General features: G+C 43.3%; 1 protein-coding gene across 1 annotated transcript in view; it reads left to right on the top strand.

Moving 5' to 3' along the window:
- Nucleotides 1-19818, top strand: part of LOC120027166 (Y+L amino acid transporter 2-like) — a 25603-nt gene extending 5785 nt beyond the window's left edge. Inside the window, exons 3-11 of the mRNA XM_038972037.1 lie at nt 10693-11143; nt 11291-11433; nt 13497-13622; nt 15665-15809; nt 16066-16189; nt 16733-16933; nt 17380-17529; nt 17998-18181; nt 18661-19818. Coding sequence (XP_038827965.1) covers nt 10836-11143; nt 11291-11433; nt 13497-13622; nt 15665-15809; nt 16066-16189; nt 16733-16933; nt 17380-17529; nt 17998-18181; nt 18661-18755 — 1476 coding nt within the window. The 5' untranslated portion in view covers nt 10693-10835 and the 3' untranslated portion in view covers nt 18756-19818. The remainder of the gene's footprint in view (nt 1-10692; nt 11144-11290; nt 11434-13496; nt 13623-15664; nt 15810-16065; nt 16190-16732; nt 16934-17379; nt 17530-17997; nt 18182-18660) is intronic.

The raw sequence follows: 19818 nt of genomic DNA, 5'->3' as shown, positions 1-19818 counted from the left end.
GAGTGTTCCAATAACAAAAGCCTTGTTCTGCATTCTAAGGCACCCACTACTTTGTTCCAGTAGCCAGGCACAATGCCTGTTAGTGGGAAAACAGTCTGTCACTAGACCTCGCTGTAGCGTTCACCACCACTACTCCACTGTATCTGCTGGTTCTAAGGTCTAAAGAAAAGACAGATATGCCAAAGCTGGTCTGCTCTTTTTATATTCAGAACCACATTCCTATAAAGCTTTGAGAGGATGTTGTGTTAAATACTGTGATGTTAATATGGCTACAGGTTCATCTGCCTCACCTAAAGCCCATTCTGGTGGGAAGCTGCTTTAGACCACCAGGTGCAAACAGTCAGTATCTGGATAACATGTGACATGCTTGATAACGTATGTGATATCAACAGAGGTATATTTTCTGGGTAATTTAAATATTGACTGTCTTTCATCAGGCTGCTCACTCAAGAGCTTCAAACTAACTAGTGCCTGCATCCTGGTTCAGGGTCAGCCAACCTACTGTACCAGGGTAGTTAAACAGCACAGGAATGAAATCATCAACATGTATTGAATGCATCTTTACTAATGCTGCAGAAATTAACTTGGTATTGTAGCCATATCTAGGAAAACCAAAGTTCCCAAGGCTGGGCCTAATATAGTGCATAAGAGGTCATACAATACATTTTGTAGTGATTCCCATGTTGATGCAAATAATATTTGTTAGTATGTAATGAGAAGCAACCAGACGCTGCACTTGACACATTTTATGAAATTGCTTATCAGAGTTACTAATAAGCACGCACCCATTAAGAAAATTACTAAAACTGTTCAATCCCTGCGGATTGATGAGGAATTGAACATTTTTATTGTTGAGAGGGATGAGGCAAAAGGTCTGGCTGCACAACCGATGGGCAAAGTACTGCAAATTGAGAAATCATGCGACTAAACTGAATTAAAAATAAGAAATTACACTATGAAACAAAGATACATTATATTAAAAAGCTTTGGTGCACCTTAAATGAAATTTTGGGCAAAAAGGCAAACTCCGGTCCATCATTCATTGATTCAGATGGCTCGTTCATCACAAAACCCACCGATATTGCCAGCTACTTTAATAATTTTTTTAATTGGCAAGATTAGCAAACTTGGGCATGACATGCCAGCAACAAACGCTGATACTACACATCCATGTATATCTGACTAAATTATGAAGGACAATCAAGCCACCGGGGTCTGACAACTTAGATAAAGTTACTGAGGATAATACCGAACGATATTGCCAATCCTATTTGCCATATCTTCAATTTTAAGCCTACTAGAAAGTGTGTGCCTCAGGCCTGGAGGGAAGCAAACCTTATTCCCCTCCTAAGAATAGTAAAGCCCCTCTACTGGCTCAAATAGCTGACCAATCAGCCTGTTACCAACCCTCAGTAAACTTTGGGCAAAAATTGTGTTTGACCAGATACAATGCTATTTTATAGTAAACAAATTGACCACAGACCTTCAGCACATTTATAGGGAAGGACATTCAACAAGCACAGCACTTACACAATTGACTGTAGGACCTGCCAATTGACTTATTGAGAGAAATTTATTTTAAAAAAGATTGTGTGTGGGGGCTGTTTTGTTGGACTCTAGTGCGGCGTTTGACATTATTGATCATAGTCTGCTGCTGGCAAAACGTATGTATTATGGCTTTACACCCCCTGCTATATTGTGGATAAAGAGTTACCTGTCTAACAGAACATAGAGGGTGTTTTTTAATGGAAGCCTATCCAACATTATCCAGGTAGAATCAGGAATTCCCCAGGGCAGCTGTTTAGGCCACTTACATTTTTCAATCTTTACTAACGACATGCCACTGGCCTTGAGTAAAGCCAGAGTGTCTATGTATGCGGTTGACACAACACCACATTACACGTCAGCTACTACAGCGAGTGAAATGACTGCAACACTTAACAAAGAGCTGCAGTTAGTTTCAGAATGGGTGGCAAGGAATACATTTGTCCTAAATATTTCAGAAACTAAAAGCATTGTATTTGGGACAGTTCACTAAACCCTATACCTCAACTAAATCCTTGTAATAAATAATATGGAAGTTGAGCAAGTTGAGGTGACTAAACTACTTGGCGTAACCCTGGATTGTAAGCTGTCATGGTCAAAATCCTATTGATACAACGGTAACTAAGATGTGGACATGTCTGTCCATAATAAAGCGCTACTCTGCCTTCTTAACAACACTATCAACTAGAGGTCGACCAATTATGATTTTTCAACGCCGATACAGATTATTGGAGGACCAAAAAAAGCCGATGACGATTTTTATTTGTTTGTAATAATGACAATTACAACAATACTGAATGAACACTTATTTTAACTTAATATAATACATCAATAAAATCAATTTAGCCTCAAATAAATAATGAAACATGTTCAATTTGGTTCAAATAATGCAAAAACAAAGTGTTGGAGAAGAAAGTAAAAGTGCAATATGTGCCATGTAAGAAAGCCAACGTTTAAGTTCCTTGCTCAGAACATGAGAACATATGAAAGCTGGTGGTTCCTTTTAACATGAGTCTTCAATATTCCCAGGTAAGAAGTTTTTTAGGTTGTAGTTATTATAGGACTATTTCTCTCATTTGTATTTCATTAACCTTTGACTATTGGATGTTCTTATAGGCACTTTAGTATTGCCAGTGTAACAGTATAGCTTCCATCCCTCTCCTCGCTCCTACCTGGGCTCGAACCAGGAACACAACGACAACAGCCACCCTCGAAGCAGCGTTACCCATGCAGAGCAAGGGGAATAACTACTCCAAGTCTCAGAGCGAGTGACGTTTGAAACGCTATTAGCGCGCACCCCGCTAACTAGCTAGCCATTTCACATCGGTTACACCAGCCTAATCTCGGGAGTTGATAGGCTTGAAGCACAGCGAAGAGCTTCTGGCAAAATGCAGGAAAGTGCTGTTTGAATGAATGCTTACGAGCCTGCTGCTGCCTACCACCGCTCAGTCAGACTGATCTATCAAGTCATAGACTTAGTTATAACATAATAACACACAGAAATACGAGCCTTAGGTCAATATAGTCGAATCCGGAAACTATCATCTCGAAAACAAGACGTTTATTCTTTCAGTGAAATACAGAACCGTTCCGTATTTTATCTAACAGGTGGCATCCATCAGTCTAAATATTCCTGTTACATTGCACAACCCTCAATGTTATGTCATAATTACGTACAATTCTGGCAAATTAGGCGGCCCAAACTGTTGCATATACACTGACTCGGCGTGCAATGAACGCAAGAGAAGTGACACAAATTCACCTGGTTAATATTGCCTGCTAACCTGGATTTCTTTTAGCTAAATATGCAGTTTTAAAAATATATACTTCAGTGTATTTATTTTAAGAAAGGCATTGATGTTTATGGTTAGGTACACATTGGAGTAACGATACGCACCGCATCGATTATATGCAACGCAGGACAAGCTAGATAAACTAGTAATATCATCAACCATGTGTAGTTAACTAGTGATGATTGTTTTTTATAAGATTAATGCTAGCTAGCAACTTACCTTGGCTTCTACTGCATTCTCGTAACAGGCAGGCTCCTCGTGGAGTGCAATGTAATCAGGTGGTTCGAGCGTTGGACTAGTTAACTGTAAGGTTGCAAGATTGAATCCCCCGAGCTGACAAGGTAAAAATCTGTCGTTCTGCCCCTGAACGAGGCAGTTAACCCACCGTTCCTAGGCCGTCATTGAAAATAAGAATGTGTTCTTAACTGACTTGCCTAGTTAAATAAAGCCGATTTCCGATTGTTATGAAAACTTGAAATCGGCCCTAATTAATCGGCCATTCCGATTAATCGGTCAACCTGTACTATCAACAAGGCAGGTCCTACAGGCCCTAGTTGTCACACCTGGACTACTGTTCAGTCATGTGGTCAGGTGCCACAAAGAGGGACTTAGGAAAATTGCAGTTGCCTCAGAAAAGGGCAGCACACTAATAATATGCATGTCAATCTCTCCAGGCTCAAAGTGGAGGAGAGATTGACTTCATCACTAGTTGTATTTGTGAGAGGTATTGACATGTTGAATGCACAGAGTTAGTCTGTTTTTGAACTATTGGCACATCGCTCAGACACGCATGCATGCCCCACAAGACATGCCACCAGAGATCTCTTCACAGTCCCCAAGTCCAGAACAGACTATGGGAGGAGCACAGTAATACGTAGTCATGACTACATGGAACTCTATTCCACATCAAGTAGCTCATGCAAGCAGTAAAATTCGATTAAAAATGCACTGTACAGCAGGGACTGTGACGCAACACAAACAGTCACAGATAGATGCATACAAACACACGATATAATACGCACTATACACACATGTACACATGGATTTTGTTGTAGTAGAGTCCTGAGGTCACACACTTAATGTGTTGTGAAATCTGTTGTGAACTTATTGTAATATCTTAAATTGTATAACTGCCTTAATTTTGCAGGACCCCAGGAAAAGTAGCTGCTACCTTGGCTAATGGGGATCCATAATACATACAAATACCCAGAATGCATAATGATTGAACTCCTCCTCCGCTGCTGCTGCTTGTGGCGCAGACAGACTGTAGACTTCATACATGATACCTGTAGAGTTGCAAAGGGTCGGACATTTTCCATGGGAAGTTAAGCCCGGAAATGTTGCTTAAATTAATCAAAAAAGGTAACTTTTTTGTGGGATACACATAGGCCAATTCTAGGCCTTGTGGCATATTTTGGTTAAACTATCCCCAATTCAATGGAATTGCAACCTTTTACATGCACAGTGCACTCTTCCATCACATGTACAGCTGATTCTCAAGATCTTGCACACTAATGAGATGCTATTGAGCCCACACTACTACACTGTCTGACCCAAGTACTACATGCTTTCTAGTAAGTTACTGGGTGGGGTGAATATATTTAATGACATTATTTTTTTTATTAACTAGTAAATAGTAGCCTACCGCAGTGGGTTTAAATCATTTAACTTGTTAACAAGTTATGCTAGTTTGTTTTTGCTACCATGAGGGTTTTAGCTTGCTTGAGCCTGCTGAGTGTTAATTCACCTGTTTCCATACATGTTTCATTTTAAAACATTTCTTACAAAGGAGATGTTTAATCTAACTGCTTAACTATTTACAGTTGAAGTCGGAAGTTTACATACACCTTAGCCAAATATATTTAAACTCAGTTTTTTACAATTCCTGACATTTAATCCTAGTAAAAACTCCCTGTCTTAGGTCAGTTGGGATCACCACTTTATTTTAAGAATGTGAAATGTCAGAATAATAGTAGAGAGAATGATTTATTTCAGCTTTAATTTCTTTCATCACATTTCCAGTGGGTCAGACGTTTGCATACACTCAATTAGTATTGGGTAGCATTGCTTTTAAATTGTTTAACTTGGGTCAAACTTTCGGGTAGCCTTCCACAAGCTTCCCAGAATAAGGGTGAGTTTTGTCCCATTCCTCCTGGCAGAGCTGGTGTAACGGAGTCAGGTTTGTAGGCCTCCTTACTCGCAACTGATGCTTTTTCAGTTCTGCCCACATATTTTCTATAGGATTGAGGTCAGGGCTTTGTGATGGCCACTCCAATACCTTGACTTTGTTGTCCTTAAGCCATTTTGCCACAACTTTGGAAGTATGCTTGGGGTCATTGTCCATTTGGAAGACCCATTTGCGACCAAGCTTTAACTTCCTGACTGATGTCTTGAGATGTTGCTTCAATATATCCACATAATTTCCCTCCCTCATGATGCCATCTATTTGTGAAGTGCACCAGTCCCTCCTGCAGCAAAGCACCCCCACAACATGATGCTGCCACCCCCGTGCTTCACAGTTGGGATGGTGTTCTTCGGCTTGCAAGCCTCCCCCTTTTTCCTCCAAACATAAAGATGGTCCATATGGCCAAACAGTTCTATTTTTGTTTCATCAGACTAGAGGACATTTCTCCAAAAAGTACAATCTTTGTCCCCATGTGCAGTCTGGCTTTTTTTATGGCGGTTTTGGAGCAGTGGCTTCTTCCTTGCTGAGCGGCCTTCCAGGTTATGTTGATATAGGACTAGTTTTACTGTGGATATAGATACTTTTGTACCTGTTTCCTCCAGGATCTTCACAAGGTCCTTTGCTGCTGTTCTGGGATTGACTTGCATTTTTCGCCCCCAAACACATTAATCTCTAGGAGACAGAACGCGTCTCCTTTCTGAGCGGTATGACGGCTGCGTTGTCCCATGGTGTTTATACTTGCATACTATTGTTTGTACAGATGAACGTGGTACCTTCAGGTGTTTTGGAAATTGCTCCCAAGGATGAACCAGACTTGTGGAGGTCCACCTTTTTTTTTCTGAGGTCTTAGCTGATTTCTTTAGATTTTCCCATATTGTCAAGCAAAGAGGCACTGAGTTTGAAGGCAGGCCTTGCAATACATCGACAGGTACACCTCCAATTGACTCAAATGATGTCAATTAGCCTATCAGAAGCTTCTAAAGCCATGACATAATTTTCTGGAATTTTCCAAGCTGTTTAAAGGCACAGTCAACCTAGTGTATGTAAACTTCTGACCCACTGGAATTGTGAAATAATCTGTCTGTAAACAAACAACTTGTTGGAACAATTACTTGTCATGCACAGAGTAGATGTACTAACCGACTTGTCATAACTATAGTTTGTGAACTTGAAAAAATAGTTTTAATGACTCCAACCCAAGTGTTTGTAAACTTCTGACTACAACTGTATCTGTACATGGAATTGTATTTGGGTATATATTTTTTTCTTATCTTTAGAGGAAAATGCAACAGGCACTGATGTGTGGAGACATTTCACTGCAGCTAATGTAGAAGGAAAAGTTGTGTACGTTTGCAAATACTGTGCCAAATCATATGTGAAGAATGCAACAAAGATGCAGAATCATCTGGCCAAGTGCACAAGCAACCTCTGACCAAAAGTCCTTCTACTTCTATTCGAGGTGAAAATGATGAACCAGACACCTTATCATTAGCAACAGCTCATGGTCCTCCTGGAATCTGAAGTTTTTTTGACTCAATGGAGGAACGTAGTCGGAGAAATGCTGATGAATGTCTTGCTCAAGCTGTGTATGCAACTGGTTCACCTCTGCTGCTCACAGGCAATGTGTATTGGAAGAGATTTCTGAATGTTCTTTGCCCAACATGCACGCCTCCAAACAGACCTGCTTTATCTATTAATTTTCTGGATATAGAGTTCAAGTGAAGGTCAAGCAAATCATAGAGAAAGCAAACTATTGCAGTCATCTCTGAGTGGTCAAATGTTTGGGCAAGGAATAATTAACTACATCTCCATGACCTTGGACCACAGATGGTATTTGCACTGGTGACAGACAATGCTGAGAACATGAAGGCTGCTTGGTCTAAAGTGGCATTATCTGCATTGAATCTGCTCTTCGAGGACATCATGGCACTGAAAACAATGGATACACTCAATAAGAGAGCCAAGGAAACTGTTAGGTATGTGAAGAGTCATCAAGTTATCGCAGCAATCTACCTCACCAAGCAAAGTAAGAAGAATAAGAGCACCACATTGAAGCTGCCCAGTAAAACCCGTTGGGGTGGTGTTGTCGTCATGTTTGACAGTCTTCTGGAGGGGAAGGAGTCTCTCCAAGAAATGGCCATATCTCAGTCTGCCAATATGGACAGCCCCATCAAGAGGATCCTCCTGGATGATTTTGGGGGAGAGTGGTAAGCAGCCTGAAACTCCTGCTACAGGTTTCAGTAGCCATTGCACGGATTGAGGGAGACAATGCCATCCTGTCTGATGTTCAGACTCCGCTTGCAGATGTAAGAGAAGAAATCAGTGCCGATTTTATATTTCAGAACTGCAGATTCTTCTGCTTGGAGCAACAGTGAAGTGGGCAGCACTTCACTGTTGCTCCAAGCAGAGGAAACTGCAGTTCTGAAATATATCAAAAGGCGGGAAGCCTGAAGCCCATACACGCCTCAGCGTACATGTTGGACCCCAAGTATGCTGGCAAGAGCATCCTGTCTGGTGCAGAGATCAACAAGGCCTATCCCTACCGTGTCTCGTCACCTTAGCATGGAAGCGGGCAAGGTTCTTGGCAGTCTGGTGAAGTACACTTCCAAGCAAGGGCTTTGGGATGGAGATGCAATATGGCAGTTGTGCCAACATATCTCATCAACCACCTGGTGGAAGGGACTGTTGATCTGAGGCTCTTTCCCCTGTTGCCTCCATCATCCTCCAAGGCCAACAAAATCAGCCGCCTCAGAGCGCAACTGGTCCTTGTTTGGGAACACGCACACGGAAGCACGCAACAGGCTGGCTGACCAATACAAGGGTTGAAAAATTGGTGGCCATCTGGGCAAATTTGAGTCTTTGAGCCTGACAACAAGCCATCCTCAACAAGGTTGGAAAGTGACAGGGAAGATGAGGCTTCATAGTCTGATGTTCAAGAGGTGGACATTGAGGAGGTCCAGGGAGAAGAGGAGGAAGACAACTAAAGCTTTAGTTTCTAGACTATCATTTTACAGATGTTGAAAACGTTTTTGGGAGGTGCAATGGATTCAATATTCCCTTTTGTTGTTCAGTGACATCACCCCATGTGAAGAGTCAACTCATTTAATTAAAGTTCAATTTGTAACTAAATAGTTTAAAATTTCTATGGAAGGATTTAATCATTTGCAATTATGTCTACTTATGATAAGGTAAAAGGTTTCTGTTTCTGTCTCCATATGGTAAATAAACTCAGCCAAAAAAGAAACGTCCTCTCACTGTCAACTGTGTTTATTTTCAGCAAACTTAACGTGTAAATATTTGTATGAACATAAGATTCAACAACCTGAGACATAAACTGAACAAGTTCCACAGACGGATATGACTAACAGAAATGGAATAATGTGTCCCTAAACAAAGGGGGGTCAAAATCAAAAGTAACAGTCAGTATCTGGTGTGGCCACCAGCTGCATTAAGTACTGCAGGTGCTTTTCCTCCTCATGGACTGCACCAGATTTGCCAGTTCTTGCTGTGAGATGTTACCCCACTCTTCCACCAAGGCACCTGCCAGTTCCCGGACATTTCTGGGGGGAATGGCCCTAGCCCTCACCCTCCGATCCAACAGGTCCCAGACGTGCTCAATGGGATTGAGATCCGGGCTCTTCGCTGGCCATGGCAGAACACTGACATTCCTGTCTTGCAGGAAATCACGCACAGAACGAGCAGTATGGCTGGTGGCATTGTCATGCTGGAGGGTCATGTCAGGCTGAGCCTGCAGGAAGGGTACCACATGAGGGAGGAGGATGTCTTCCCTGTAACGCACAGCGTTGAGATTGCCTGCAATGACGACAAGTTCAGTCCGATGATGCTGTGACACACCTCCCCAGACCATGACAGACCCTCCACCTCCAAATCGATCCCGCTCCAGAGTACAGACGTCGGTGTAACGCTCATTCCTTCGACGATAAACGCGAATCCAACCATCACCCCCGGTGAGACAACTATGACGAGTCAGTGAAGAGCACTTTTTGTCAGTCCTGTCTGGTCCTGCGACGTTGGGTTTCTTCCCATAGGTGACGTTGTTGCCGGTGATGTCTGGTGAGGACCTGCCTTACAACAGGCCTACAAGCCATTAGTCCAGCCTCTGTCCGCAATAGGCTGAGAGTCTGAGCACTGATGGAGGGATTGTGCGTTCCTGGTGTAACTCGGGCAGTTCTTGCCATCCTGTCCCGCAGGTGTGATGTTCGGATTTATCGATCCTGTGCAGGTGTTACAGGTGGACTGCCACTGCTAGGACAATCAGCTGTCTGTCCTGTCTCCCTGTAGCGCTGTATTAGGCGTCTCAGAGTACGGACATTGCAATTTATTCCCCTGGCCACATCTGCAGTCCTCATGCCTCCTTGCAGCATGCCTAAGGCACGTTCAGGCAGATGAGCAGGAACCTTGGGCATCTTTCTTTTGGTGTTTTTCAGAGTCAGGGTCCTGAAAAAGGGATGTTTTTTTTTGTTGCTGAGGTTAAATCCAATGCAAAAAACATCTACATTTTAAATTGTATTAATTTGCATATTTCTGTTAATTCCCACAAAGTTTTTACCTCTGAATATTCCCCAAAAATGTGCAACCCTAGTGATCTGCGAGATCTACTGCAGGCCTCATCCTCCACATACAACACTCGTTCTGCCAGTCACATTCTGTTAAAGGTCCCCTAAGCACACACATCCCTGGGCCTCTCCTCTTTTCATTTCGCTGCAGCTAGCGACCGGAGCGAGCTGCAACAAACACTCTTACTGACAGTTGTCTGCTTTGCGTGATGTATTGTTGTCTCTACCTCTACCTGCCTTTGTGCTGTTGTCTGTGCCCAATAATGTTTGTACCATGTTTTGTGCTGTTACCATGTTGGTCTCTCTTCATGTAGTGTTGTCTCTCTTGTCGTGATGTATGTTTTTGTCCTATATTTTGAATCCCCGTCCCCGCAGGAGGCCTTTTTGTAGGCCGTCATTGTAAATAAGAATTTGTTGTTAACTGACTTGCCGAGTTAAATGAATAGTTATCACCTACATGTGTAGGTTTAGCTAGGTATTCCAGTGTCTATCTAATACAATCAGTTGTTGCCTGAAGCCTAACAGTTTCGCATCGCATGTTATATTGTCTTGCCTCCTGCGCTAACATTGTACTGTCTTAATTTCCCTACAGCCTTGTTGTCTTTAAAATCAGCTGGACACATGATGACCATCCGTTGAGAGCGTAAAACATCGTGGCCTTGCTTGGTGACGTGCTGCTCCCTCTGTCCTTGTCCCTGTCTCCAGCCCTGCCTCCACCCCACCCGAACCATCACCATGGAGATTAAGAAAGACGCCGACACCTTGTCGACTGGCTCCATGCGTTTGAAGCAGGAGATCTCCCTGCTCCACGGGGTCTGCCTCATCGTGGGCAACATGATCGGCTCGGGCATCTTCGTGTCTCCCAAAGGGGTTCTCCTCTACACAGGATCCTTCGGCCTGTCACTGGTGGTGTGGGCCATCGGCGGGGTCTTCTCCGTGTTCGGGGCTCTGTGCTACGCCGAGCTGGGAACCACCATCCACAAGTCTGGGGCCAGTTACGCATATATCCTGGAGTCCTTTGGAGGCTTTCTGGCTTTTATTAGGTCAGGTCCCCCCTCATTCCATTTGTATATTTTTATATAGGTTTCTCTCATTGAGATAATCTATTACATGGAAAGTGATTTGAGCAACTAAGTTCTATACAAATCCTTATTTTTATTCTCAATTTTAATTAGTTGTTTTTAATTCAGGCTGTGGACGTCCCTGATGATCGTGGAGCCAGCCTGCCAGGCTGTCATAGCCCTCACCTTCTCTAACTACCTGGTGCAGCCCTTCTACCCCACCTGCACAGCCCCCTACGATGCTGTGAGACTCATAGCAGCAGCCATCATCGGTAAGATGAGCTGAGCTCACTACTTTTCCTCCCTCTGCCTGTTTTGAAATACGGAGATACTACCTGAACTTGTCCAATAAGAACACAGATTTACGTTCTCTGTTGCAAAATGTTTTTCTACTTGGTGCTACTGAACTCAACCCAGAAGTTTGATATCACTACTGCATTTATTTTGATGTCTGTCCTAATGTTTACATGCCTTGCAGGTGCACCTGTGTGTTTACTTAGTTGTTGCTTTCATATCCTGTGTCATCTCTGTGGTTGCCAGGGGGGATATAAATGTGCGTGTGTTTGTGTTCAGTTGGAGCCGCTCAAGGTCCGATATGAGTTTGTCTGACAAACATGGAGAAAGCTCAGAGAAGGTATTCTGTTGAGTCAGGCAGATGGAACAGAACAAACCAAAGCAGCCTGACGTGGCGTTTAGTTGAATCCCCTCAGGAATTCGGCCATATTGTCAGTGCTCTTTCTCTCTATGGGCACTGGGGAGACATTCACATTCAAACGCGGTCCTTCCTTCATCAATGATGTGTGAGTAAAAGAGAAGTGATTCTCTGGTAAGTGTAAGAGGCTGAGGTCTATGCTTAGGCAACCTCCTATTATAGTGAACTGCAAACCTACTTTTCTGTATTTATCCTTTGTGTTTTAGGGAAATATAGTTGCTATACTAAAGGTTAGAATTAGTTTTGGGGACTTTGAGTGTATATTGTAATGGTATATGCTAGGCATTGGTGACAGGTTTCAGAGAAGACCTGAGTATAACAGTACCCTATATGTCAAAGGATATTGTACATAAATGCCACAGGCCATAACAACAGCAGGATTGTCTTGCCATGGAAGCATTTGGTTGTCGTGTGAAACCATTGTAGAAATTCTCCCTGAAGCATAAAAGCGCTGACCAGCGACATTCGGTCCTTGTTCAAACTCTTGATTAATTACCGATGTAACTATTCACACACAACCGGTAATCTCTCGATCATAGTACACTGTAGGCCACAGGAGGCTGCTGAGGGGAGGACGGCGCAAATGGAATGGTATCAAAACGGCTGGAAACCATGACGTGTTTCATACCATTTCATCTATTAGCACCAGACCGTCCTGCCCAATGAAGGTACCACCAACCTCCTGTGCTGTAAGCCGTCTTAACATGAGTACAATATGTGTCGTAAGAGCAGCCTCTCTTCACATACACTATCCTTCCATTAACCTTGGATGTGGTGTGGCCACATTCCTGCCTCGTGTGTGCATGCAGCTATTAACATACCACAGTATAGAACAGGGGTATTCAACTCTGACCCTACGAGGTTCGGAGCCTGCTGGTTTTCTGGTCTACCTGATGATAATTACCCACACCTGGTGACCCAGGTCTAAATCAGTCCCTGATTTAGCGGGAGACAATGACGTTTGAGAAACCCTAGACCAACAGAATAAGGATAGCTATTCAAAACTTGAAAATACAGTAAGAGGCTTCGGGTTTATTTTCCTTTCATGACCATGCAAATCCATACACCTCTCCACTGGGACCAGGGTACATACCAGTGGGGAGGAAATTGAGTCAAATCACTCTCTCTGCCTGCAGGTGCACACTGTCCTGCTGTTATTTGATGCGGATTACTTTACATGGAGAGAGGCCTGTCCTCCTGGACTGTAATGTTATCAACTCTCTGTAGTGGTGGATAGAGATGGGTTTATCAGACACTATCTGGAATCATTCCTAAGCCATTAGCCTTATCAGACTTGTACTCTGCTTTATTGGTAGCATTTGTAGTTCTACTAACTAGGCTGGCTTTATCAGGTCTGAATCTCTATCCATTTGTAGTTCCACTAGCTAGGCTGGCTTTATCAGGTCTGATTCTCTATCCATTTGTAGTTCTACTAACTAGGCTGGCTTTATCAGGTCTGAATCTCTATCCATTTCTAGTTCCACTAGCTTGGTGAGTCAGCAAGTTGTTGTACTCATGGCTAACTGATTTTTAACCAGGATTACCAAGGTCAATTTCAGTTCAGGTCTTCTCTATACCTGAGGACTCTGCTGTCAAACACACACTGATCTCTCCTCCTCCTAGGTCTCCTGACGTGTGTGAACTGTATGAAGGTGAAGTGGGGGGCCATCCTCCAGGTGGTCTCTACAGTAGCTAAGGTCCTGGCTCTCATCGTCATCATCATCGCTGGGATGGTCAAGCTGGGACAAGGTATGTTCCCTGGGGATGCACCAGTGTAACCATGATAATGTCCTGATGCATTGTCAAGATGGAGCTTTACTTGCTAATCGGTCAAATGGGTGTGCCATATTGCTAACCGGTCATCTGGCACAGTAAAGAGAATAGTACCACTGGAAAATAGCTAGGCTATATAGCCCAATTTCAGTGATAATGCCCGAGAAGCCGGTGTTTGGAGGATATATTGTCGCTAGTGATTTTGGCCAATACGATATCTGATATTTTCCTTGACAAAAAACAAAACGATACCGGGGTTGCAAACTTTCAATAGATTCCCTGGTTTTCCAGAAATCCTGGTTTCTCTGCTTATTCTGGGAAATCTCCAACCAGGACTTCGGGAAAACCAGGGAATTTATTGAAAGTTCCCAGAATTTTGCAACCCTACCGATTTAATAAAATAAAATAATATATATATATTTTTTTAAATTGCAGCATTTTTAAGCATTCTAGTACAGTTAACTATTTAACACACACACGGACACAGCGGTCTAAGGCACTGCATCTCAGTGCAAGAGGCGTCACTACAGTCCCTGGTTCGAATCCATCAAGATAATTCCATTATCTTGGCATTTAATGGATTTCGCCTTTTGAGTTGTCTCTCTAAAATATTCTTACTCTTTCAAATGACTTGTTGACTGCTCCACCCACACAGCAGACATTGTGGGCTAGGTTAGGAATGCTGTGTTGCACTTGTAGCGCAAAATCTTTCATGGCGTCATTACATGTACCTACGTTATATAGGTATGCACGTCAGCTTTGACATGGGTTTTGCACATCGGCGTTAAACTAGACATCGGGCCGATGTTGGCATTTTTAGCTAATATCGTCAGATTCAGATAAGTTCACCTATATATCGTGCATCCCTAATTGTCACGGGTGTTGTTAGGCCCAAGATGAAGTCCAGTGCCGGCGAACCGTGCCGATATCCTCTAAACACCGGCTTTAAGGGCATTACCGCTTTTATACAACAGTTTACCACTATATTCAAATAATTAATGACATATTTTCATAAAAAAATTTGTTTTGAGAAATGTATTCATACCATTTCATCCTTCCATAAGATATAGTCTCGACACAAATCTAGGGTTGCTAACTAAGCCGGCTGGTCATTCGTTCTATTGGTTCGGTTGCCAGAAACGTGACCCAGTCGTCTTTTTGTTCTGAATCTATGGAGGCGAACCAGTTGTTCGTTCCATTGCCATACTGGCTGGCAACATTCTTATCGCTTGCTAGCTAGCCAACTATGGCTAACTTATTCACGTCAAACAGTGCAGACAGAATAACAGTAGCTGCATTTGTTTAAGCTGTTTTCTAGTGACATTTTATTTGGATACATAACAATGAGCTAATGAGGCGAGATTTCGCCTGGCATAGAAAATGTTCTCTCGTCAGGACAATGTTGTTCAGAGGAGCTAGCCAACAACACAGCTAACTCTTAACTTCAAACTGAAGCTAGAAAGACTGCAAACCAGCTGCACTTCATTTTGTTTTACCTTTTTTCAATTGACATTTCTTTGTATATATCCATAAAAATGATGCCAGCTGATTCATGATTTCGACTGGTTGAGAAATGGTGCCTGCCTCTCTCTCTCTCTCGTCCCGACCCCTACACGTTCATTACTATGGGACAGTTGGCGATCGAATTTGAATATTGAAACAATGTTGGAGAGACAGACAGACAGTAAGGTTTATACAAATCTCTGCTGTTAAACTAAATGTTAGTCTAAAATAAAGAGAATGTTTGGAGGATTTTTATAGTGAAGATCAAGTTTATAACTTCTCTACCTGGGCTGATGAGACAGTGGATTGTACAGTCAGATGGAACAGAGTCAATGGGCTGTTTAATGTTATAGATGGGTGGTAACTTGTGGAATAGACACTGGCTGGAATGCGCTTTTAACCAATCAGGATTTTATATATATATATATATACACACACACACAACTCATTAAACAACTGTATATCCAATTCATGACTATAATTCACCGTTACCCCCTCTCCTCTGTATACTTCAGGCCAGACGCAGAACTTTGAGGATTCGTTTAAGGGTTCTAAAGTGAACCCTGGGGACATGGCCCTGGCTCTGTACGCTGCGCTCTACTCCTATTCCGGCTGGGACACACTCAACTTCATCACCGAGGAGATTAAGAACCCGGAGAGGTGAGGCAGTCTCTCCCCTCCTCCCATGATGTTCTTCAAAATACACAATGGAAAATGGCCCAAGTTGTTGGCTCCACCATCCCTGCAAAACCTCGTCATTCCTCGACTGTCTTTGTCTGACTGGTGGTGGAATATAGACAAGGAGCATAAGCCTGGCCCTGCCCGTCTGGTTCCTCTCAAGGTTTCTCTCCCCACAAAGTTTGTACTTGTTGTTTTTATATAGGGTTCTAGCCATTTCTTTATCGATTCCTTCCAGGAACCTTCCGTTGGCCATAGGGATCTCAATGCCCATCGTCACGGTGATCTACATCCTGACTAACGTTGCCTACTACACCGTGATGAATGCTGAAACCGTGCTGGCCAGTGAGGCTGTGGCTGTGGTGAGTTGGCAACTGCCATGTAAAGTCAATCATGATCAAGAATGAAAAGGTTTTCTCACTACAAAGGACTACCTATAGACACACACACACACACACAATGGTTAAACCATATGCAGGTCACGAGGTAGGTCTTATTGACAGCATCTGTTCAGTGTAGCTAATTGACCAGCTGTTGTTGTGTCCTCTGGTTCCTCTGAGGCTCCATCTGTACCAGATACACAAGTCCCTAGTGAGGCTAGATGACATGATAACCAGGTTAAGGAAGTCATCTAGTTGATGAGGTTGGCTTGTACACAGGACAATGATGCTCATGTAATTACAGAAGGTCCTGAGTAAGGGACCTTTTCCTGGAGCGTTGACAGTAGCTAGCAGAGATGGGGTCAATTCCATTGCAATTCAGGAAGTAAACTGAAAATCCCTTTTCCTATTTTCTCCATGGAAAGACAATGAATTGCTGAATGGACTGAATTGAAATGGAAATTCAACTCTGGTTGTTGTATACAAATCTCAGATGAGAACCTATGCTCTGGTGTTCCTCTTCAGACGTTTGCTGATGAGATGCTGGGCTGGGCTCGGTGGCTGATCCCCCTGTCAGTGGCCATCTCCTGTTACGGAGGACTCAACTCCTCCATCATCGCTGCCTCCAGGCTGTTCTTCGTGGGCTCCAGGGAGGGTCATTTACCCAACGTCCTCTGCATGATCCACGTCAAGCGCTACACTCCCATCCCAGCCCTGCTCTTCAACGTAAGTGAATGATGACTGAAGTGTCACACATTGATGGATGGGTAGTGTGATGTTGCAAGTAGTTTTCGAATACTTCTCTCGTGTAAATCTCCTGTTCAGGTTCTATCCTGCTAGTCTGAACGTGTATGGACATTACTAATGTGTTTTCCACCCGGGAGCAGCGGCTCCGTGACTACACATAATCAACCATGGGTCCTCCCTGCAAAGTCCATGGCCAATGTGTGTCCTGCAGGGCTGCATGTCTCTGATCTAGGATCAGATTGAAGTGTGTTCTGTGTCCTGCAGGGCGGCATGTCTCTGATCTAGGATCAGATTGAAGTGTGTTCTGTGTCCTGCAGGGCGGCATGTCTCTGATCTAGGATCAGATTGAAGTGTGTTCTGTGTCCTGCAGGGCTGCATGTCTCTGATCTAGGATCAGATTGAAGTGTGTTCTGTGTCTCCTGCAGGGTGGCATGTCTCTGATCTACCTGTGTGTGAAGGACGTGTTCCAGCTCATCAACTACTTCAGCTTTAACTACTGGCTGTTCATCGGTCTCTCCATCGCCAGCCAGATCTACCTCCGGGTCAAAGCTCCGGACATGCACCGGCCCATCAAGGTAAGGTTTTAATACTTCTTGTAAGGTGATGCCAAAGCAAAATGTCCCTTCTGGATGGACAATGAAGTTATATTATATTTTAACTATGTTATTTATTAGTACAGGATATGGCTCAAATCCTTGAAATGACCTTTTCAGTTCTTTTTATCAACTGCTTTGGTGAATTTGTGGGAACATGATGGCTCCCGAGTGGCGCAGCGGTCTAAGGCACTGCATCTCAGGTCTAGAGGCGTCACTACAGACTCTGGTTCGATTCTAGACTGTGTCACCACCGGCCGTGATTGGGAGTCCCATAGGGCGGCGCACAATTGGCCCAGCGTCGTCCGTGTTAGGGTTTGGCCGGGGTAGACCGTCATTATAAAATAAGAATTTGTTCTTAACTGACTTGCTTAAACATGTTTTTTTAAATATAGATTTCCCCTCCATCTCTTTTGTGAGCATGTTTTCTCTCTCTCCCTCTCTCTCCAGCTCTCCCTCTTCTTCCCCATAGTGTACTGTCTATGCAGTGTGTTCCTGGTGGTAGTACCTCTCTACAGTGATACCATCAACTCTCTGGTGGGTATCGGCGTGGCTCTGTCTGGAGCGCCAGTCTACTATATCTGTATCCACCTGCCCCCCTCCTCCAGACCTGCCTTCCTGGGCAGGATGCTCGGTGAGACCTCTATCCTTCTGTACCCCTCCTGTAGCCCCTCTAGCGTCACATGATCAAGTGACACTTTTCTTCTTTAAAGTCCAATCTCTTAAACTTGACTGCTGACCTGTAAAACATTGTGGGACTGTATCAACAGTGGACTAATGAAAACAATACCAAAAGATGGTTTGAGTGGATTTATTTCTTTACAAATGTTACAGGTAGAATTATAATGATTAGAGCTAAAATGCTTCAAGAGGAAAGATTTAATATTGAAGGGGAATAATAGGTGAACTTTGTTTAAAACCAGCATATACGTGGTGGAAAGAAATGAGTTCATATCATAGTTACCTTTTTGAATTAGCGTAATATTAGAATAGGATAACTAAATGTAGAGCTACTATGCTGTAGTTGGGGACAATAACAGTTGTAACACTTCTTTGCTCTGGGGAAGCTGTGCTTGGTTTTGACACCTTCCTGGTTGTATTTTCTCTACGCAGACACGATCTCCCTGAACACCCAGAAGCTGTGTCTGTGCTGTGTGGTCTCACCTGACATAGACCTGGACAACATCCCTGAGGAGAAGCTGGAGTAAAGGAAGGAGAGAGACACTAAGCCATAGGTGGAACATACAGGCCACCGCCGCCTCCACGACACAAGGCTTATCGATGAAGCAGTTTTTTTCTTTTTTCTACCAGGCCTTGACTTTTTAAAAATTGATGTGAATTGATTTCCTATGGGACTGCACAGTGAGTGTGTTGTATTCAGTGCTATGGTTGGCATGAGGAAAGCCACTTTCTTGTGCTGGTGACCTGCCACATGCAAAACAGCACAATGTAGTTCACTCCTACTTGTTACACCTATGGACACTGTCAATTATGGAAGTTGAACCATTCAAAAAAAGCAAGAAATCCAAATGGAGATTTCAACAGGACCTCCTACTGACCATTTAGGACCGCCTACTGACCATTTAGGACCTCCTACTGACCATTTAGGACCTCCTACTGACCATTTAGGACCTCCTACTGACCATTTAGGACCTCCTACTGACCATTTAGGACCGCCTACTGACCATTTAGGACCTCCTACTGACCATTTAGGACCGCCTACTGACCATTTAGGACCGCCTACTGACCATTTAGGACCGCCTACTGACCAAAGATTGTTTTTGAAGTTAGTGGAGATTGAAGTGTTTGTTGCTTTGTCTAGATATTGAATGAGTTGGATATTAATGTCATGATTTTTATTTTTTAAAGTTGGGAGTGGTTAATCGAAGATACCTGTTCTGACCCAACTTTACTTTCCTTCGGCCATGTGTGTGTGCTCGCAAATTGCTTATCAATGACCTGTCTTTGACAGTTTTAGGTCCGTACTCTCCTATACAAGGGTCGCTGAAGGTTATTCCATCCACTTAGTGATGGTGTCAAGTGACTTTGACACATTTACATAAAATGTAAATGTAATATGTACTGTATGGAAACTGGCATGGGTTTGAGCCATTATGGAGTTGAAGTAATGTTTATTGGTGAACCGACTGAATTAGAACAAAATGGTTCCTATTTGGTTCTTTAGTTGTCTCTACCAAGCTAAGCTATTCTCCCTGATAACTCGCTCAGTCCCATGACAATAGATTGCTGTTGCTGTTTTGTTGCCTTTTC

This window comes from Salvelinus namaycush, chromosome 32 (assembly GCF_016432855.1).
Source record: "Salvelinus namaycush isolate Seneca chromosome 32, SaNama_1.0, whole genome shotgun sequence".
Classification (NCBI taxonomy): domain Eukaryota; kingdom Metazoa; phylum Chordata; class Actinopteri; order Salmoniformes; family Salmonidae; genus Salvelinus; species Salvelinus namaycush.
Note: the sequence above shows the minus strand (reverse complement) of the source record. Positions and strands in the feature narration are given on the sequence as shown.